The sequence below is a fragment of the Hyalella azteca genome, unplaced genomic scaffold, assembly GCF_000764305.2.
Source record: "Hyalella azteca isolate HAZT.00-mixed unplaced genomic scaffold, Hazt_2.0.2 contig3210, whole genome shotgun sequence".
Lineage (NCBI taxonomy): Eukaryota > Metazoa > Arthropoda > Malacostraca > Amphipoda > Hyalellidae > Hyalella > Hyalella azteca.
This window is the reverse complement of record NW_025933462.1, coordinates 65,868-89,294: the sequence shown is the minus strand read 5'-3', so window position 1 is coordinate 89,294 and position 23,427 is coordinate 65,868. Positions and strand designations below refer to the sequence as shown.

Below are 23,427 nucleotides of genomic sequence, written 5' to 3'. Positions count from 1 at the left end.
ATAGATCTAAACTCGTGTCATTTGACCGGATCTTTTCATGACTGACGATAGTTTGAAGTAGCTACTAGACTTCCACCGGGTTCGATAAGGAGATGAAAAAATTCCCCCCGCAAAATACTGATATTATCTACTTATATTTCAAATTTAAATAAAATCCATTCATAATTGAAGGATTTATGAGTGCCACAGTTGAAATGAAGTTAGGTTTTGCATTCGAGTTCGCAGGCCAGTTCGCACCCGAGTTCGCTGAAGTGTCGAATCGGTGTCCGTAGAATTGTCGATCGAGTCGAAAATAGACGGTCGTGAGTACAATTGTTGTTATAGATTCCTGGGTGTTTCCGCTAAACTTTCTTCATCAGTTGTCAACCTTATATATAAGTACTGATACCTTCTTTAAACTTTGTTTCGTCTATCCCATTCTCTGAATACTTACTTTATGTACTTTATATACCTTAATCAAATTATACACTTTATATCACATACCTAATATCAAATGCAACAGATTTAATTACATCTCTCGATCCGAGAAAAGACCGAAAACTGTGAATTGACCTCTGGTCAAAACATAGAACGTGTCTCTACTTTCGTTTTCTCCTCGGATTAATCGGTTAGTATTACATTATTTTTTAACGGCACCGTAGGAGCTTGAGTTAGCTTGAAATTCATACTGTATTGATATACTGTCTGTCATAAAAGATTTTCCGCGACGTTTTTTCTGTAACTTAGCACGAAATTGGCACAAACACAACCTTCGATCAGTTGTGGCTGAAATAAAACCTAAACAAACAAGTGAAACACGTGTAAACCTCATTGGGGCGTAGAATTTTTACATTTTTTTCTGAAAACTACTGCTGCTGAAATGTAATAAAAGGGCTGGTGATACTTTTTACTTCAGTTACTCTTGAATACTGTTCTGTAATGATATTTGGAGGGACTGAACTAAAAATTTAAACGCTATCACCTGTACGTACGGCTACACATTTGAACATTTAGCTTTAATTCTTATTCTCCTTTAATGATTTACTACGACTTAATGTGTGCCGCTGAGCAATAGCGATATTTGCTCTTTTCAGTTTGCATGTATCCCCCCACAGAGAAATTATCCGGTGCATTTCGTTCCAATAAAAAAAATCCTGGTCCATTCACTCCATTGGTTTCATGATCTGCTACAATCTAATTAAAGCATTCTCATTTCTAAAATATATCTAATTAATATGATTATTTATAAAATTTAAAAAATGTCCCACTCGCAAGACCCGTTAGTTGTTACATTTTCATTGCATATCAACATCTCTGTAAAAGAGTTGGAATGAATTAGTACCAAAGGTAATTCACATAATATAACTCAGTTAATTACCTTTAAATTAAAAACAAAAGTAATATTAAAATTGATTACTGCAAAGCATTCATTTATTAATGCCATCCCGCAGTCGTAATTCAGGTTGCCACAGGATAAAATCATTAATGTTTTACAAGCCGTCGATGTTTGAGATGCTTGAAATTTATTTTATTTTGAGTATCCTCTTTCAAGCTACTCGCGATAATTTAATTATTTAAAAGACTTAAAGATCTTATTGTTTAAAAACTCAATTCCATAAATCAACGAGAATTTATTTTTCATCTGAACACTGGCTTGACAACTTAGTTTTGTTACTCATTCATAATTAGTATGCAAAATACTTCTCACCAATCATACAGTTATGAATTTTGAATCATTCCAAAAAATTTTGAAATATAGAAAACATGTGGTAGTAAGAAGTAATCAATAAAATTGGTAAAGTTTAAAAATCTATCTTACAAATATGAATGGTTCCCACAAATGAAAATACTTTCCGTTTCTGTGATATGCACTGTATCATATGATATACGTAGTCGATCCTACTGAAAATTTAGTGCGTATGTCAAATTTTTATGAGAACCAACCTGAAATTATATTATAATGTAATAATTATTTCATTATAGTACGGTAGCTGGGTGAAATACGCACTATGTGATGGCAGGACTAACAACGTACTCACTCTATACGTCATATGTAGGCGTATTTAAGCACGTACGATGCGTTTTTGTCGTGTACACATAGCAACTCTAATTTGTGTGATAATAGTTGTTCCCAGTAGACTGAATTTTATACAAAGCTATACAGAATATTGAATACATTATTTCATAAGCAAGCTTGTTCGTGCTCCTATGATAGCATTATCGTTGTGTTCTATTTTTAAATAAATGACGGACAAGTTTTCGATGAGACGAAAACTGAATTGAGACTTGCCATGTGATACGTATAAATTTTCAGGGGCGATTGCATCTCCCACTGCCTGATGGCATCATTAAATTCACACCAGCCAAGCTCCCGTGACTCGTTTTCTCTGCTCTCGGATAAAATTTACAGACCTTTAATTATTTATTCAATGGAATTTTATCAGGCCTACTCTTCAGCGCCGACATCACTTTGTTGTGTTATGAATTTGTTCGAAAATAGATAACTTTTCTCCGTTTCGCGTTCTATGGGACTTCAGCGTCCAATGAGACGAGCGCCTACATGGAGGCTGCGGCCTCTTCAGAGCCGCTGCTTCGCTGAAGAAAGAAGCGGTGGCTGTAGCGACAAAATCTCATGAAGGCTTTCGGTATTTAAAAAACAAAGTTGGTGTTATCAAAGCTTGGGAGCTCCGACTCCGCTAGCCAACTTGGTGTTTGAGAACACCGACTTCTTTTTCTAACTCAAAGTTCCGAACACCGACCTCGTTCTACAACCCACTTCAGCAACTCAAACTTCACCTCGGTTGAGTTGGTGTTCTCAAAATTGATTCCCTCGAGACAGAAAATAATAGAAAATTAATTTGTAAATTTTAGATAGTAGTGTATCGCTGATGAAGCCTCTGTATAGAAGCTTTAGGATTGTAACGGCTCGAAGCAATCAATCGCTTCATTCATGATGGATGCAAAGCCTAGATTATGGGTGCGTTATTCTCAGCTTGGATTTTATGACCGTAATGAGAATTAAAGAAAGACAAAAGTCGTGGCACTGAGCAGAATTACTAATTGTAAGAAAATTAGTTAACACCTACAAGAATAAAACTGAACAGACAGACATTTGGCAACATGGGTTCTAGGGGCTTTTCACAAAGATCCTCGTCCGACACTTCAGAACAGGCATCACGAATACTCGATCTCAACTGCTTGTTCACCACACCCTAAGCAGCCAATCAGTAATGGGTGCGATACGTAACAAAACAAAATATCTTATTTGCATGTAGAAGAAATCCCGACCATCCATGGTTCGTAAACCTGGCTTACTGACTTCAAGGCAGCAAAACAGATTCTGATGGCTTTATTATTCAATGTTATAGCGTTTATATATAAATTATGAGGTTCATATTTAATTATTTATGTCTCTGCTGGCGTATATAGTAAATATATAGGAGTATATAGTAATGGAGTATATAGTAAACGTATAGGAGTATATAGTAAACGACCGTGAACACGAATACCAGTTCTCAAATGCTCTTATTTAAATTCGGAACTGTGTAGCTATTTGGGAATTGTGTACTACAATCATTTATAATCAATGGCCATTTGCAAAAAGAATTTTTTCACATTGTTAGATCGCAGGAGTCTTCTGCATCTGCAAAACAGAAGTTTCCTAAAACTACACTAAACACAAAATTGTCATTTTTGTTTAGAATTTAGGCATGAGTCAATTTTGCAATAAGCCTTGAGTTAAGTTTTCAATAAGCATTATGTCCCATTGTATTATTGATAAACTTTTCTTACATATTCATAACAGATAAGATATATCAATATTTTCTACATTATTCAATATGCCGCGTATTTAGTATGCATGGAATTCACCGGTCAGTAACAAAAGTTAGTGGCCTGCCTAGATATCACCTAAACTACAATTGCCACATTGCGCATGAATGATGAATTGTTCAGGTCGTGTTTTTTAGTTTAGTAATTGCCAAAGCTGTCGAAGAGAGAAGTCGGGGCTCCGGAATAATTTACATACTAGTGAGTTATTGCTAAAATTATTGTCGATTTTCTAGTTTAGCCATTTTTATGGCGATGCCGTGATTGCCGTCCACAGAGTCCAGGCTGAGCTGTGTGATCATTCGTAATGTATCTCTAATGTTATACTAGGTACAGTAAACTTGTACATGAAATTTAACGCTGACTACGCTGAGTAACTTCAATTCTAAACATTTAATGTCATTTTTTTTTAGGCATACTGTGCTGATACTGATCAAATAGTGTTGTCAATTAAAATTTGGGATTCAACCTGCTCACACAGGTTGAATCCCACAACCTGCTCACACAGGTTGAATCCTTACACAGCAGGACCTGGTCCTGCTGTGTAAACTGTACAATGTACATACTAAGCCTACATACTATGATACTAATCATTCAAGAATCAGGATTCAGGACTGAATGATTTTCAATTTTCTTGAGTTTTTTCTTTGTCTCATCATTAATTTTAGTTGAAATAGGGCAAACGTGGTATATTCCGACATTGTGGGTAATTCTGACACCTCTCTAGTTTTTCTTTCATATTAAGCTTTGTCTTAGTTTCATGCATTTGTTGATGTTTGAAACAATGACGTCATACCTTTGTGTGCCAAACTATTGCCAAAACACTAGGTCTGGGCCGTCTGGCGGGAAAATGTTGAGATAAAAAGAGAGACAATGCATGGGAGACGCCATCATCGCCATGCAGTGTCGGCAGTGAGATCATCGAAAAATGTGTCAAAGTTGACAGTTGATCTTGCTCTACCAAATAGTGATAAACTGTTTGTGTAGAAAGAATATTATGGTTTGAGACTTTTAAATACTTCTGTGAATATATTAGGTATCCTTTAAGTATAGCCTACTTGTATTTTCTGATTTCAAGTGGCAAATAAATTAATAGATGATTAAGTTGAGAAATGGATTTAGACACATGAAAACAAATTCCAACACAACTTGAATTGGACACAGACAGCTCATTCCAAGCTGTGTGCAAAAATTAAAATTTTCTTAATTAAAAGCTTAATAGCTGTTCATTAAAAGCCTTATTAAGTAGTGCTCAATATTCAATAGTGTTCTAATTCAAAGCCCTGTCGTATTCCAATACAGCTCACACAGCAATCGGAATTCGAACACGTGGATGTTGGAATTACGTATTAGGGTAAACGCAGTATATTCCGACACATTAAGGACGCATTGAGAAATGAAAAACTATAAAAAAATGTATGCGTTATGTAAGTTCTGTTGCCTTCACATGACTCTCAAAACACTTCACTACGCGTGAGCATAGTGGCAACACTGGCAAAGCAGAGAGTTTTTTAGACTCTCCCTCAAGTTCATTTTTGAGTCTTATAAGTAGACCAGTAAAGTATCCTGGATACCAGCATTATCATACATAAGAAATCTGTTAAAATCTTGAGTAAATATGGAAATTAAAAATGAACTGATTCTAAAAAATCACTGCTTTGCCACTNGGATGGGCAACAGGCTGTCTCTTATACACATCTAGATGTGTATAAGAGACAGGATATGTATAATGTATATAATAAAATGGACTGGAAGTGGAAAGTTCCTGGACTTTCCAACCTTTCAGGTCCTGCTTTCCAATATGCTATGTGCACTGGTTAATTTAATATCCCTCTAGAATTCCACACATGCGTTTGTTACAAACGCATGGAACTAAAACAAAGCTTAATATAAAAGAAAAGCTGGAGAGGTGACGGAATTACCTACGATGTTGGAATATACCGCGTTTACCCTAGTAGAATTTGAAGCGCAGCCAGAATAGGTCTCACCACGTGCCAAATTTATTCACACACAGTGTGGGAATATAGGGATTTGGTAGGTTTGCATTCTAAAGGCTTTTAAATAAATATGGCAACACTTTGTGACGTTTCATCATTGCTGGCGCGTAGTGCGGTGTTTTGAGAGTCATGTAAAGCAAACAGTACTCAAGTAATGCATACGGTTATTTTTTATAGTTTTTCATTTCTCGATGCGTCCTTAATGTGTCGGAATATAACTACCGCGTTTACCCTAACATTCACTGTCTGAAGTAGGTATACATATTTAGTCTGAACTCTGAAATTTGTCATAGCCTAGTCATAGTGCTAGTCTGCTAGATCAATATTGGATCCTATAGCTAAAAAATATTTTTAAAAACCATGTTTTTCTGGTTTTTACAAAACTAAAAGTAGTGAAATAAAACAAATGAAAAAAACCTTTGAAAACCACGTTTTCTTAACGGACAAAAAAGAAAAATTACTCTTGCATAACATTTAAGTTATGTAAAATGTTATGTAGGCTTGTAGGGTAAACACAGTACCGTAAAATGGGGTAACTTAGACTGGCGGGGTAACTTAGACCACTTTTCGTTTTTTTTAACAAAAACCCCCAAAACTCAAAAACTATTTGACATAGAAAAATTTTGTCAATGGGCATTAAAGGCCTAATACCTGTCTCTTATACACATCTATTTGCAGTTTTCTGTTTGCAAGTTTCACCCCCGCAGAGCATTTATCTGGTGCGTTTCGTTACAATCAAGAAAATCCAGGTCCATTGGTTTCATGATTTACAACAATCTAACTAAAACATTCTCATTATTGGAATATGCTTAATTATTGCGATGAGTTATGAAATTCCCACAATATCCCACTCTCACAACCCGTTATTTGTTACATTTTCATTGTATATAAACTTTTCTGTAAAAGTGTTGGAATACATTATATACCTCAGTTAACTAACTTTAAATTTAATAAAAATAATATTAAAATCGATAACTGCAGAACATTCATCCATTAATGCCATCCCTCACTCGTAATTCAGGTAGCCATTCACAGTATAAAATCATGAATATTTTACAAGCCGTTTATGTTTTAAATGCTTAAAATGTATTTTATTTGGAGTATTCTTTTTCCTGCTACTCGTGATTATTAATTTTTTTATAAGATATAAGGGTATTATTGTATAAAAACTCCATTCCNCCTCTAAGACACCTCCTCTAAATGCGTTCAGCTTAACTTCTTGGTAGCACAGAGATTGATGGATCAAAATACAAACACCACCTCCACCATGTGCTACTCTGTTGCGCCACAAGCAGTGATAGCCATAAAATGTTGGTAGGTAGGCATCCTTCACCCAAGTCTCAGTGAGGCACATGAGACTTGGTTTCAGGCTATAGAGGAGTAATTTGACTTCTGTTAACCGGGCATAAAGGCTATTGCAATTCAGTGACACTACAGAAACTGTCTCTTATACACATCTAGATGTGTATAAGAGACAGAACTTATATTGCAGCAAACAGCTTAATGAAGAATTAATGAACACCAAAATATATAGCTTGCAGAATTAAAACACACTGAACACAATTAATAGAAAACAAGAAACAAAGCAAAATCACAAAGTATAAACAATTTGTAATACAACATTAATTGTTGAGTAATAAAATGAATATATGCAATAAATAATCACTCACTTCCTCTCAAGTGGTGAGTAAGCTTAGGTTCCCATACTGGTGCAGTTATTAGTTATTCATTGGAATTTTGCATTAGGATTATGCCTTAGTTTTGGAATTTACTTTACATTAATGATTTTACTTCCTTGTCTACTAGAGAAGAAAAACAGAAAAATTACATAATGAGAAAAACACAGCACAGACATTAAATAAACGAGCATGAAAGCCAAAGGGTTGGGCTAAAAAGCAATATAGCTCCCCCTACAACAACACCAACCGCTCCTAAACGTCAAATAAATGCGTTCATAAGAACTAGCCTTCTAGAAATATTGACATCAGGAGGATGTTTAAACTGTTTTGTCACACACAAAGTCATCAATGCATGGAAGAGGTTGCAGAAAGTAAGTTATTCAAGGGTGACACAACATGGTTCAAGTAAGCAAACTGAAAATTGTGCAATAAAAGGACAGGATTAACATGAGAACCAGTGAAAACCATCCATCATTCTTTATAAGCAGGCATGAATAACTGGAAAACATTTGTTAAGAGCTCAGTAATGACAAATATAAGCATGGCAACATTTTAATGAGCTGAAATGCACTGTACTCACCAAAATGGAGCATCAGGATGGGATTAGCAAGCAGAGATGAAGATCAAATCATGCATTGAGGCATTTTAAGCAGGCTTTTGAAGGTCAGAAAATAATCAGGTGCAACCAGTGAATTTACAATTCAGCAATCAGGGGGTGCAGACTGGTAATCAAAAGTGCATAACATATGGACTTGCACGAATCTTGTCTCATTAACTTTTACTCTGCTGAAATATTACACCAAGGGGAACAAGATACAAGATTAATAAGATGCACATGACACACAAAACATAATGACATAAAACATGACATACATTAAGGTACAATTGTAAATGAATGATTCTACTACGTGCTATAACTAATGTTCTGTGGCCCTCTTCAACGCAATTCAGAGTTCAGACGAGCAGAACTGCATATCACGTCAGCTAACGTGCTACTGAATTAAATAGGTACCTAGCTTCTTTCCTGCTTCCGGTGCATAATCTAGCAGGATGATCAATGCAGATGGTAACAGAGGCCAACTAATCATTCGTATACTTAGTGCAAGAAAATGAATAATTATGTTGTTTCTGATCAAACGAACAAAAACTTTTTCTGTCCTGATCAAACGAACGAAAACTTCTGATCAAACGAACCAAAACAAACTTTTTTGAAGATAATTCTGAAATCGTAATGTCTATTGAATTCTAATATGGATCGTTAATTTTAGCATCGTATTTCCAAAAATCAAGTATTGCATTTCTTTTAATTGAAAAACATTCTTTTACATCAAAAACAACAAATTTTTTCTTACAGCTCCTCACAAATGATGAATGAATGCTCATATTGACAAATGACGATCTCACTCTTATAGCTAAAAATTTTAAATTGAACGATTTTGTCATTTCAAAGACTCCATTGATTACAGAACTTTAGTTTTCGGAAGTGTATTCAAGAAAAGTTTCTGAAATAGTAGGAACATTTCCATTATCATTCTGAAATAGAAGCATCATTTCCGTTCTTATATATAAACAGGATTAATAAAATACCTATCAAATCCATCCAATGTCATTCAATTTGTGATGTATGAATGACAGTTTTACTTTCATTCCTATGATGCTCATTGTTACCAGATGAAGCTGTAGAATTAAATCAAATTAAAAAATTAATTAAAATTAAATTTTACTCAATCAAATTTTATTATTTAATACACTAGATGGTACATGCTGTAGAATTAAATTCTATTAGAAAAATGTTGAATTAAAAATCAGATTATATTTTTTAAATTAAAAATTAATTTTTATTAAATTAAATTGTATTATTAATGCACTATATGGTACGTGCTCTATGTTTTATATAATGAAATAGTTTCCCATGTTAAACAACAAACATTTTCTAAAAGACTCAAAACGTTCAAAAACGCGGGATGGCAGACGAAATCATTCAGAATTTGAAGTGAATTTATTAAGATATATTCAACATAATAGGGCAAAAAATGGAAAATATTCTAATCTGGAACGTATAAATGGGTTTTTATAATTTAAAAAAACTTTCAATCATTTAAATCTCAGAATGGGATGTGAATCAAATCTATTTATTGTGAAATCAAACTAGACACAACCAAAACATAAGTGTGTGTGACACCGTCTTGTAATACATAAACATAGAAAGCACCATGTGAATGTACGCAGTGAAAGAGTAGCAGTTTATCTCATAATTTTGTGTGATATCAAAAACTTTGTTGGTGTTGGCCAATTGTGCAAATTTTTCACGAATGTGGATGTGTTTTTTTTTTATTTTAGAACATATTCATTGCAAAAATGTGTCCGCTAGCCTACTGATAAAGTAGTTAACTTGATTAGGCGTTGGCAACACGGGATTGGATTTCAAACCACGCGCGATTTTGGAAGCACGACAGTTTCTAATGAGCTCAGTTTATAAATTTTCATTGCAGTGGAAGGTGGTATAACGCGGTGGTAGGGTTGATTTTTCGATAAGTTTTCTTATATTGACATGAGAATATATTACCTATACAGAATTCCTCTCTGGTGTGAGACTAATTCCTGCCACGCTTCAAGCTCTACTAATTCGTAATGCCGACACTCTTGTGTTCAAATTCCGATCGCTGTGTGAGCTGTATTGGAATACGACACTGCTTGGAATTAGAACACTATTGAATATTAAACACTTCTTAATTAGGCTTTTAATTAAGAGCTATTAAGCCTTTAATTGAAAATTTTTTTTAATTTTTGCACACAGCTTGGAACGAGCTGTGTGTGTCTAATTCAAGTTGTGATGGAATTAGTTTTCATGTGTCTAAATCCATTTCTCAACTTAATCATCTATTAATTTATTTACCACTTGAAATCAGCAAATACAAGTATACATAAAGGATTTCTAATATATTCACAGGCGTATTTAAAAGTCTCAAACCATAATATTCTTTCTACACAAACAGTTTATCAATATTTGGTAGAGCAAGGTCAACTATCAACTTTGACACATTTTTGAATGTTCTCACTGGGTGTCATGCACTGTCTCTCTTTGGATCTCAACATTATCCCGCCAGACGGCCCAGACCTAGTGTTGTGGCAATAGTACGTCACGCAATAGTATGACGTCACTATTTCAACCATCAACGAATGCATGGAACTAAGAAAAAGCTTAATATAAAGAAAAAAAGTCGAGAAGTGTCGGAATTACTCACGATGTTGGAATATACCACGTTTACCCTACCTGAAAAATATTGCACTTAACAAAATATTAATGCATCATCAGTCATTGCAAAACTGTGCATTGAATGTCATAGATAGAAACATTTTACATAACTTGAATGTTATGTAGCTAGAAGTAAATATTTTTCTTTTTTGTCCATTAAGAAAACATGTTTTTTTTAAGTTTTTTATTTGTTTTATTTAACTATTATTAGTTTTATAGAAACCAGAAAAATGTGGTTTTTAAAAATATTTTTTTATAGGTACATATTTATTTTCTACTTTTTACTTAGCAATTTTAGCAATTCAAACCAATTTCCAGGGTTGGCAAGTGTGGATGTTTGAGAAAAAACGCAATGCCGAACTGTGAATTTTTAATGTTTTTTTAGGTTTTTTTCAAAAAAATTTTTTTAATCATTATTTCTGATGAACAAATCTTGAATTGTAGGCAGCATAAGCATGCATGCCAAATTTCAAGTTTCTAGGATGTTCAGAAGAGCTCTAAATTAAGGTCTGAACTCTTGATGACAGACAGACAGACATGAAAGGAAGCCAAGAAAAATGTGATAAAATATTGAGATATTAAGCTTGAGATATCAAGCATCACCCATGAACTTGCAACACTTAATGATTTCAATTAGTCTTATTGCAAGTTAATTAGATTAGCAATTTATCTCTTAGTCAAACACCACAAATTAACATTCATGAATTGATAACAAATCACACTACCAATAAGAGTTTGGCATAACTTTTTTTCATATACTCTGTTACAAAACTTGCAAAATGCAGTCCAGCATGTAGTATAGAAACAAATTAAACTTCTTGATAAACAAGATAGCATGTACTGTCAAGCAGGGTAATAAGGGACGGTCCTCCAACATTTCATAGAAATGTTGTAGCAGCTAAACTAATTAAAATATTGCAAAACAAAAAATAGTGGCATAAAATTCAACATTTTTCCTATCTATGTAGCAAAAAGCAAGTTAAAAAATGATATATTTAGTACCTCTATAAAATCCTTCCTGAAAAGGGGGATTTTGGAAAAGTACCTCTGCTAAGGTCTGTAGCAAAAAAAATATATTTGCCGTATTAAAAAATTTTACTTAAATAAAAGTTGCTCACAGGTGTTGGCTTAAAAACGTGATTGACAGAATTTGTGTAGCTCGTTAAAAAAAATGGCGGCCATTTCCGCAAAGTGGGGTAATAAGCGACACCCCCAGGGTAATAAAGGACACCCCTAAAAACACATTTACAGTAGAACCTTGGTTAGCAAAGGCGCCAGTTAACAAAAAAAATCAATTAACAACAAAGAATTTTGATTACATTTACCCTGCTCAATGAAAAATATTGCACTTAACAAAATATTAATGCATCATCAGTCATTGCAAAACTGTGCATTGAATGTCCTAGATAGAATTGTTCACTGGGCAACATTAAATGAAAAGTAATCAACCTAAACTATGATTTGTCTCTAAAAAATATCATGCCTTTCACTGAAATATTCCTTCGTTTCATGTATGTTTTTTACAATCTTTTTTTTTTTTTTGTTATAATGAATTCACTTGACTCAATTAAAATGGTGTGAAATTACAAACCCTCTTGTAAGCTTACAGATACAGAAGAAATGCTATATGGCTGCTGATATGAAGCTTGCAGTGGACAAGGTTGTTGTCAATGCTCAACGGCATTTAATTGGATTAGGTAATATCACATCAATAAAACAGTAATGTATGGATAAGTTAATATCATATCAATAAAGGAAAAACAAGTAAAAATCACAGAAAATGTCATTTATTCTACATCTACATCATCTACAAATGAAGAGGAAGGCTTCAGAGTACTTTTAGTAGTAAATGAGCACACTCCGCTTGCTTCAAACGTTTTAAAATTAAGTTTTATTCCAAGTGTCCCTTATTACCCCATTCCCAGGCTTAGTTCAGGAGGCTTTTATTATGCTTCTGGCACCTTACGAATAGCATATGGAATTTTTTAGAGATGCCATACGATAGCCCTCATATATACCTTTAAAATGAGCCCAAACTCGTTTATGAAATGTTTCATGGTAAGAAATTATTAAAGAAAAATGCTCAAAACTGCCCCGTATTAACCCTGTTTGACAGTATATAATTAGTGGTTTCTTTGTTTCTCGACATGCGTTTCTTGAATTAAACTATCGGTTAAGCATGGATACAAGGAGAAAAATTAGTTATTACTGTTCAATAAATGCAAAATTTTTTGGTTTACCATTTTTATACTTTGTTGTGATCTCGCTGATCTGTGCCTGTTTTTTGAACATACCTACTGTTTATAATATGAGTTATTGCCATTGTATAGACTGCTCTTAATTTGCCACTTGTCAATAAAAACATTTAATGCTGGTTTGAGAAACATGAACTCTCCAACTCTTGACTGAAGTTTTAGTGCTATTAAATTGTTCAATTTTTAGCCAAAGTTCATTGAATCCGTAAGCCAAGCAGTGGAAGTACATTTTTGAGCTGTAAACTCATTCGCAAAGTCACCTGCTCATCATATGCTCAATCTCTGATTTTCTCCAGAATCACAATTTCTAAATATCAATCAGAATATTTTTTTTTTCTTGCTGAGCCAATTATTTTATTTTTAGAGGCAATTTATCACATGTTAATGTATTTTTAAATTTTAGAAATAATGGGGAAAATGAATAAAATTTGCTTGTGATCTTCATTCATATGGTACAGCATTGCAAACACATAACCCATCCAAACAAAGTACCCTACAAAATTATCAATGAACTAGGTACAGTAAAATGTTATGCAGCACAGAATGTTTAATTTATCCTCTATTTGTGTACTGTTATTACAATGATATTAATGTGATTGACAGTCACTAATTTATCTTTCATTTCAGGTAGACATTCAGTAATAATCAACAAACAGTAATGGCCAAAAGTTTAAGAAGCAAGAAAGAGCGTACCAAGCGTCGGGAAAAGCGCAAGAATGACAGAGAACCCAGAGAACGAGCCCGCCTAAGAAGACTTGCTGAAGCTGCTCTTGCACGAGAAGCACAAGAAAAGCTGGAAGCAGAGGAGGAAGGTTGGTTTTGAGTTTTTTTTTTTTTTTAGAAAGGGGTTTCATACTCAAATTTGGTCATTCTCTTGGTTTATATAATGTAGGTACATTATTGGGACATCATCATAATTATTCATTTATATTTGATTGTATTGTGTAATGTGTATTATGATTGGTTCCATGATCCATCTGCCTGCAATAGTTCTCATTGAGCCTCATTAAAACTGCAGAAACATCTTCTAATTTATTTGAATTGTTTACCAATTCTAGTTTATTAATGTTTGGGGATATTTGTGAATTACTTCATTCAATAATGAATATTGAGCTTGATCAGCATTCCTTCTACTAACCAAGTTTCAGAATGATAGGTTATTTGTTATTAATAAGCTTTTCATATTTACAGTGCCGACTGGACCACCTCGTAGCAGAAAGCAGTTGGTTAGATACAGTGAGTATTTAGGACAGGAAGATTTTAAGTGCATTTATTTTGCTCTATTTTTGTCTTAGAATGTGATTAATTGTTAATATTTTTTACCTGTTAATCCTTTGATATTTAGAACTGCTTTGTATTTTAAGAAGCTTTATACTTCTACGAATACTGTTGTCATAATGTTAGGTGTTTATACATATTTATGGAAATTAGATGTTAGAATAGGAAGAAAGATTAGCATTTTCAGACTTTTTTCCTTCTTTGCTGAGATACATCACACGTGCAGCTTCAACATGTTTGTTACATTGGTCACACAACCTATCATTGCTATCAATTCTGTATGAATTGGGAATTTGTTGCCTTCCATCCAAAATTTCATTAATTTACCCAAAGCTGGTGGAGGATTCATCCCATAATTACTCAGAAATGTGGCTAGATTGTTTTTGATAATTGGTGAAGCATTTATTTACATATATATTTAATACGTGTTGATTTTCAATGCATTTGTGTTTATAATCTTGACGCATGATCTCAGATCACGTTCGGTCCATGCGAAGTGGGCCGAGACACTACGAGACACAGGAGATCATCAGGAAGGAATATATTCCCAAACGCCGCGACTACGAAAAATTCTACGATAATATAGATGGCGACTCTGACGACAACGACGTTTTATCAGACTCTGACACTGAGTTTCAGGAGGTCAGCAGGTGCCTGGACAAACGAACTCCAGAGGCCAAGGAAAGAGCCACGGATTTGGACGGAGTTGTTGAAAGGAAGCTATGGAAGTTGAAGTACAAGCGAGGCACTTTGCCAAAGTGGTTAAGTAGGTTAGATCATAAGAAAATGAAGCAGTACAAAAAGAATGGTGTTGCTGAAGACGATTTAATATTTGACCATGCTTGAGTCCAGTGCGACAACGATAAAAAAAATTCTACATTTGGCATTTTATTCTCCTACATGATCGAAATTAGCAGGCTCTTCAAGGAACATGGTATTGTGCCCTTGACGTCACCGGTCGTTTCATCTCTGTAAATATCACATTAACTTGGTAAAATGAACTTTATTCTTGAAATAATTCCATTAGATTCCGTCAATACGCCACGCTGAGATATTAAAACTATTCGGTCCTCGTGTGTGCTTTCAATTTCATATGAATTCGTCGAATCTGGTTTGTCAATTTCTTTACATATCAAGAATTTTTCCAGGTTTTTGACCGAATTGATTTCGAAAACATTAGGGTGAAGCATCATGTGTTGATGCGTAGTGCACTGCTGACGTAGTTTCACACTTATTGACATTTCGTGATTGGATAATAATTTAGCTGTTGCTAATTAGGTTGAATAGGTCATGAAAGTTCAAACCCTGCATTAGTAATCTGTACCATATTCCCGTCTTTCAACGGTGTAACCGTACTAAGTTGGTGCAGAATGAACGATTTTCACATTATCGATCTTGATACCGTGCAGAAATATTCCAGAACTTGATTAATGACAAGCCGCCTACTGAATTTACTACAAAGAGCTGGGATAGTAAAAGTCATCTCTCACTCGCCGTTTACTGAAGCCTCACTAAGTCGTCCATAATATGAAAAAATTTTGATGAGAAACGTTGTTCCCGACTGATGAACAATAAAAAAATTTGAAAAGGAATGTTATTAGAATCAACGGAATGATGAAAAAAACAGGAATGTGGTTCGGACTTGACATGCAGAAGACAAACAGGAATGTTAAAAAGTTGCGAGGCGAGATAAAAATGAATATTATCAATTAATGATGGATGGCATGACTAGGAGTGTGCAGCAGATGGCGAGGAGAGCACGAGAGCGCTTCACTCTTCGGGCACTTCAATGGATCCATCGTTGATGCCATCGATGATGTCGTGAGGCGGCTGGCCCTCTACGGTGCAGCCAACGCTCTGCACAATGGCATGCCAGAAGTGAGCAAAGACACGTCAGACAATAATCAATCGACCGTGACCATAATTATTAGGGCGTTACACACTGCCGTAATAGAAACTGCTAGTATAACCTAAATTCATACTTATATTTTCAGATCGTGTTTAATAAAATACAGTAATACCAGCCACGAAGCAGTGAAAATCAGTTTTGATACCAAGATTAAGTCCGTCTCCAGCGCAATAACGAAAATGTTTTTTAAAACATTCGTCAATTTTTTAGAAAGAAAGCAGCACATAATAAACGGGTCCCACCTGTGCAGTTCCGAGAATTTCCCGTACGGTGCCGGAGAAATGTACAGCTTGTGAGCGCGGCCTCATGGTGCGAGCAATTTCGAAGATAGTGTCAAGCGTAAGGTTACCGTTGTGCTTAATGTTCTTCACCTGCACGCCAAATATTACACATTTATGAGCAACGTGGACATTACACTGCAGCTTATCCTGTGTCTGAAAGATACTAAAACTAATCCAGTCTTGGGCAAGAATGTCAGAACTGTATTTCTCTACCAAGTCCAGTTTTTCAGCGCCAAATCTCGTATTTTGGTGTCAAACCCAACGGTTCAGTGCCAGTCTCTTTTCACCTTGGCACATAATTTGATCTTGTAAGAACATTAATTTACATAACTTACTATTATTATTATTAATAAATTCGGACCTTATTTATTCAAATAAAGGGTATATAAATTATTCCCGTACGTCTACGTATATACTACGTCCATGTAGTATCTTTACTCTAAAAAATACTCAAGTTTATTTCTTATGAATGTTGAAGAAAAAGACACAAAGCCCACACAAACTTTAACCAAATGGGAGCAGCAATACTGCATATGCTCAAAAATTCGCAGGCTTGATTAGCTGGTCACTTTCAACCATCAAGCAATAATATAAGCTAAGAAAAAACCTCTTTACATTTCATCAAAAGAAGCTTCGAGTATAGATTAATGTCAAGAATGGTGTGTGACATACTGTGTGAATGGATCTTGAGTAAAATGGTTAATCCAAACAATAGTGAAATTTATTTCAAGACAAGTGAATGATGCAACATGAACGATTAGAAGCTGACATAGAATGATGAAAAAAATAGTCACAAACATCATGATATAGATTTTAGTAGATAGAATATAGTGGGCTTGTGTTTTTTCTACACCAATGTCACTTTATAGATGAAGAAAGAACTGGTAATACAACATGGTACTATTCACGATACCATTCAAATTATATTTTTTGAAAGAAAAATTTAGGACTTTTATAGTACAGCTAGACTTAGTAATGAAAACGGAACATATAGGTAACACAATGATCAAATATTGAATTAAAACGACACAGAGCAACATTCTAACTGCACCTTACAGAAAAATAGCAAATTCTTACCTTCTTACGGTCCCTGGGAGGCTCCTTGAGGGCACGGATGATCAGTGATGAGGCTGAAGGGATGACCTCAACACGAGCATTTCTATTCTGGATGATGAGCTTGACTGTGACCTTCAGGCCCTTCCAGTCGCCCGTGGCCTTCATGATGTCATCACCAACTTTCTTTGGTGACAGACCAAGGGGACCAATTTTGGGGGCGAGAGTAGACGTGGCAGCAACCTCACCACCAACGCACCTCAGGCACACTGTAAATTAATGAATGAATACACATAGTAACACAGCTAATTAGAAAAAATCTATCACAATATTTTAAACAGTCTTCATAATAAAGAGTACTAATCCTAAAGCTTCGACTGTTCATGTTAAAGTTACTTTATGCACATTCGGCTTTTCTTAAGGAATTTTATTCAAATAAGAGATGCAACTGTTAGATCTACATTCAGAACCATCATTCTATTTTACTGCAATCAATGTTACTCTTGTATGAACCTATTACCAAGTTCTTTGAGGTGATGGAGACCAAAATTCTTGGATATGATGTTTTTACATAAATGTACTTTCACTGAAATTTGAGAAAATATTTTTCTTTGAATCAATTGGAATCTAAAAATTAAAATAATTGTAGGCATTCAGTCACAACAATGAAGGCTAAAAAATGAAACTCAGAGACAAGTTACTCAAGGATGATGGCATTGACCCCCAGCAATATTGCCTTAATTATTGTAATATGAACATTGCCAGTAGGAACAGTTTCTAATGTTCTATGTACTTAACTAATGATTCATATCTGCACCCAAAACCAATCATTTCCACATATCAGATGTTAAGCTCAAATTTATTTCAAATGAAGCTTCAATTCATATATAGTCAATTTAGATATTTTTAATACAGAACTTAAACTTAGAAAAAATGATTTGATCACCTAACTTGGGTTAGGCTAACTTAGGAGCAAGAATCTAAACAGATGTCTTCAACTGATTACCATTATTCAAACACTCTTATTGCATCAAACTTAAATGAAAATTTTTGAAGCAAACTCTAGTGAACATAAAATTCATTACTTAATAAACCCAAATGGTGAACAAGATTTTTTGCTGATCATGATTGAATTTTAAGTCTATAGATAAATTAACAGCTTCAATTCAGTTCACATCTCAGTCTAATAACAGGAGTTACAAAAAAGTTGGTTAGCAGTGAAGTTGCGTACATGGTGAGTACATGCATCAGAAATAAAAAAATACTTCCATACACAGCATAAAAACAGGACTGCTTTATCATGCCAGCACCACCAAGACAATAAAACTGCCTGAAGATGATTTCACCCATGGCCATAGACTGGCTGGAATTCTAGAGGGCATGTTAAATTAACTAGTACATATAGAATATTGGAAAACCAATCACAGGCTCAAGACAATATTACAATCCCACCAACCAATCACAGTCTGGAGTGGTTAACAACAATTTCACCAACCAATCAGTCCAGAGTGGATAATATTACAATTTCACCAACCCATCAGTCTGGAGATAAATGACAGAAGCTTCATGCACTATCCCAGACTTCCACCCATACCCTTAGCACCAGATCAATTCCATCCAGTCAATAAATAAATTCAGGAACGTTTTTGTGACTCGCATGGTTGACTTGCATTTAAATCTCAGCCACTTGATATTTGCTTTTGTGACTTTTACTTGTAGGTAGTCAATTTATGGACTTCCAGTTTGTTCATTCAGAACTTGTCCAACAGTTTTTCATCCATAACTGATGAGATCTTAGCCCATTTCAAGAGACCAAATATTACCAAGTTAAAAGACTGATATCTTGATCTTTTACTTTCCTTTCATATTTTAGCCATCTTGACCACAGCCCTCCAAGGCTTCAAGTTATGTGTCACTTCTGCAAACTTTAATATGGACAAGTGGGTGTGGGTAGAGTAGAAACTTGTCTAAAAAAAGTTAGCATTTCAAAAAGCATCAAGCACATGACAGTTGTGAATGCCAAAATATGAATATGTATTTTAGAGCAATTTTGGTTTTTCTATCTATATTTATATGATACAGCATTAACATACATACCTATAATGTTCAACAAAATATTGAACAGATCAGGAAATTGGGAAAAGTTTTCTTTAAAAATATGTATCATTTTCTACAATACAGTACACAAAATGCATATTTCATATAGATCTTAAGTCTCAACTAATGCATTAATTCATTTGGCTTGCTGTAGCCAGTTTTCAATTGATGCACATTTCTAATTTGCTTTATAATTGAAATTTACTACCTATACAAGCCTGAAAGGCTGTAAACATAACAATATTCAGTGGTTAGATGCTCATGCTTCTAGAGAATTCACAGTCCATTTTTTTATTAGAAAAGTGGTTATTTAGGACATATCAAACAAAAGTTTTGGAATATACTAAAAAAAATAAAGTCCAGTAAGTTCACACTACATGAAAGCTAGAGGCATTATAATGTTATAAGCATTATCTTGAAATGATATGTTTAAAAATTACCTTTCAAAGACAACACTTCTTTCAAATATTAAAAAAATGAACTTTTCAATTTTTTTACTATATACCTATTTTTTAATATATAAATTTTTTCAAAATTATTTATTCTGTTAATTGATTCATGCCTTGCCTCTGACTTCACACAAGTGTGCAAAATTTCAGATCAAATATACAGGTAAAAGTATGTCAAATATCAGTTTTAAGATTTTAGCTGACAAAATTATTTTTTCACTTTTTTTAATATTGAACAGAAATAGCTAAAATTTTTTACCAATTTTTTAAAATCATTTATTCTGACATTTGATTCATGCATTGTCTCCAACCTTACACAAGTGTGCAAAATTTCATATCGATGGGGAAAGTAGAAGTGTATTAAATTTTGATTACAAGATTCGTAGCAGACAAGACAACAGACAAGAAGTGAAGTTAAAGGGAAGTGATTTAAAATTAATAAGTTACCAACTGCAAAATACCTTACTTATTCATTTTTTACATGGAAATCCTTATGCAGATTAGTTAAGAATTTTCTGAAGGGACATGCAGTTGCAGAAGAAGGGTGACACTAATTATGACTAATTTAGTCAACACACAGGCAAATTTCATCAATTTCAGAAGTGGCTTAGTTAAATTGATATGGAAAGAAACTCAGCCTCACATGTGCCTTTGGTATAGTGGAATAACAGATGTTATAGAATCGGTTCATTTTACATTCCATCTACTCAAGATTTGAACAAATTTCGTGAGTAGGCTAGTTAGCCTACGATAATGTTAGCATTGTTAGCTAGGGACCTATCCATGAATAAAAAAAAATGACCATGATAGTACTTTACTGCTCTATTTATGAGAATCAAAAATGAAATGGAAGTCTAAAAGTCTCTGCTTTGAAAATGATTCAAGTAGGTAGGCTAGCTACGCAATTGCTAGAGTTACGTCGCGTGCAGAGTAACAAGGCTAGGCTAGATAACTTCTACAAAAAGTAATAAAATCAAATATTTATATATTATACCAACTCAACTGTACAATTTTTATATGAGCTTATAAGGAAGTGCATAGAAATCTCAACTCAACAAAAAATTTATATTCATATTGCACTAAGTGTCGAGTACCTAGTACTCAAACGTTTTCAAGTTTGACAATATAAATAACAAACTCACCTTCCTTAATTTCATTGGGATCGAATTTAGGGGGCATTTTAAATTATATTATGATGAGTTATACCGATAGCAAACGTGTGGAGGATGATCTCGTCAAAAGAGAACGACCTCGAAAGTTGCACAGTTTACTACCACATTCAATAGAGTAGAGACAATTAGAACCTTGCGGCAAGTTAGCGATGTTGCCACGGTGAACTTCTCTAGGCTGGAAAGGAAAATACCGAAACTGTAAAATGCTTCTGAAACTATAGACATCTATTTTTTATGACCCACTGTGTCTAATAAAGGTATATTCATAGAGTTTTATTGTGAATAATCCAATTTTATGCCACTTAGGTTTGAAAGAACAGGGATTTATTTATCAGATTGCTAGCCAACAATTGACGTCGACACACATGTGCGCGTCTGCAATGCTAATTGATAACTTTACCATCTGAAATGGAAAATTATGTACGCATGAAACGTTGCAAAGTAAGGAATAATTAAAATTATGCTAAATCTCTATCGAAGTCTAACACATCCTAAAGGAATCGGTCGGACAAAAGTGCGTGAGCGTTAGCGTGGGTTACAGCGCCGGCTTAAAATAAATGACTTGTAAATCACTAAATAAAAAGTGAACCTAGCCTAACCTAACTAGAATGTTATGTTCGGTTAGTTTCATTTTCTATTTAGTTATGTACAAGTCATTTACTCTAAGCCCACGTTGTAACCCACGCTAACACTCACGGGCTTTTGTCTGACCCGTTCCTAAAGGTTAGATTATGAATAAAACTATGCAATAAAACCTAACGCTCATTCATTCAATCTAATTCAGAATATAATTTTCTTGCAAAGCAGCTCACGTTTATGTTCATTTTTCTATCTCAGTCATCAAAAAGTGTCACTCTTCAATCAATTGTGATGATATGATATCCTTTGCATGGTCACCGAATCATATTTAAATCGCAATCTGATATTGAATCAAGTGCATAAACTATTTGACAAGCTCTTGACTCGAAAACATAACAAATAAAAGTATTCATACAATCAAACATAAAAAAAAAATAAATTTAGGTATACACACAATCAAATATCTACACAGTTTCTTTGCTCCTATTGGCTCATGTATTGTATCAACAGTATTATAATATTCAACAAAGGACATTTCAATATAATGGATGTACTCGAACTGATAGACAAACACATCAGTGGAAATTTCTCTTTAGGCGCATCATATTTGAAACCGTTATCATCTCTTTATTCAACAATTTTCATTTTATTTCATTTATGTGATCATTATTCATTAGATATGATACTTTACGTAAAAACTACATATGAAGCAGATACACTCTATTTACGATGATATAGTCGAATATATTGTATAGTTAAACGCATATGAATAGTTAATTAAGGAATTAATTAACTGGGCAAGGTGGCCCAGGTGTTACAGTTCAGAGTTTCGGGATTGGAGCAGAGAGGTACTGGTTCGTTCCCAGCTCTGTACGGCAGTTTCTGGTTAGAATCGGCAAGGAGGTCGGGCGGTTAATTACGCATAGTAGAATTGGAGCAGTGAGTTGGGTGTTCGAGACCGCAATAAGCTGTGAATGTTCTGCGATGTTAGGAATCAGCGACAGGTCTAACGGCCTAATAAACGCTGAATTCACTATTACTAGTAATCTTGTTAGCTAACTTCGAAGCACATTCATGTAAGTAAATAGAAAGAAATAAGTTCGAAATATTTACAGTGCATGAAGATGGTAAAAAACTGGAGGCCTTCGCATACAGGAGATATAACTTACCACCACACTGTGCCACTAGCTTGCAGATGGAAGAGCATGTGTCGTGCGCCTTGAATTTTGTATGCAATACTTTATCTGTTCTGAACCACACAAACTTCTGACATCGCTTAATGCCGTTCGATGTTAATGAAATGTTCTGTTGTTGATTAATCGGTGATCGATTCATATATGACGCAGTTAGCCAACGGTCGCCTCAAAAGCTCAGCGTTTTAGCGTTAAAAAGAAAAAATGCCCGAACAAAAAATTCGGAGAACGCTGGTCGCAGAGCAAAATAAGTCGAGAGTTTGTCAAGCCAGAAAAATTCCGACTGTACACTCGCAGGAGCGTCTTGTGAATGAATAGCTTTGTTGATAATTATATATATAATTAGGTCAAGATTGATTTCGATTCGATCAAGTTATGCGTGACACGAGGGTTGCATGAGAACTCTACGAAATATCGAACCA

The 23,427-nt window shown here is 34.4% G+C and overlaps 2 protein-coding genes across 2 annotated transcripts; one reads left to right on the top strand and one right to left on the bottom strand.

The window, feature by feature from the left end:
* Positions 1-3,896: 3,896 nt before the first annotated feature.
* LOC108682622 lies at positions 3,897-15,151 on the top strand. Its single transcript, XM_018171824.2, has 4 exons — positions 3,897-4,008; positions 13,622-13,806; positions 14,186-14,230; positions 14,748-15,151. Exons 2-4 carry the CDS (start codon positions 13,653-13,655, stop codon positions 15,116-15,118), a joined length of 570 nt encoding a protein of 189 aa, XP_018027313.1. The 5' UTR covers positions 3,897-4,008; positions 13,622-13,652; the 3' UTR covers positions 15,119-15,151.
* A 605-nt stretch (positions 15,152-15,756) lies between these two features.
* Positions 15,757-21,381, bottom strand: LOC108682623 (60S ribosomal protein L12). Its single transcript, XM_018171825.2, has 4 exons — positions 21,204-21,381; positions 17,540-17,784; positions 16,424-16,552; positions 15,757-16,129 (listed from the first exon to the last, which is right to left on the bottom strand). The coding sequence occupies exons 1-4, from the start codon at positions 21,238-21,240 to the stop codon at positions 16,043-16,045; spliced, it is 498 nt and encodes a 165-aa protein (XP_018027314.1). The 5' UTR covers positions 21,241-21,381; the 3' UTR covers positions 15,757-16,042.
* Positions 21,382-23,427: the final 2,046 nt, after the last annotated feature.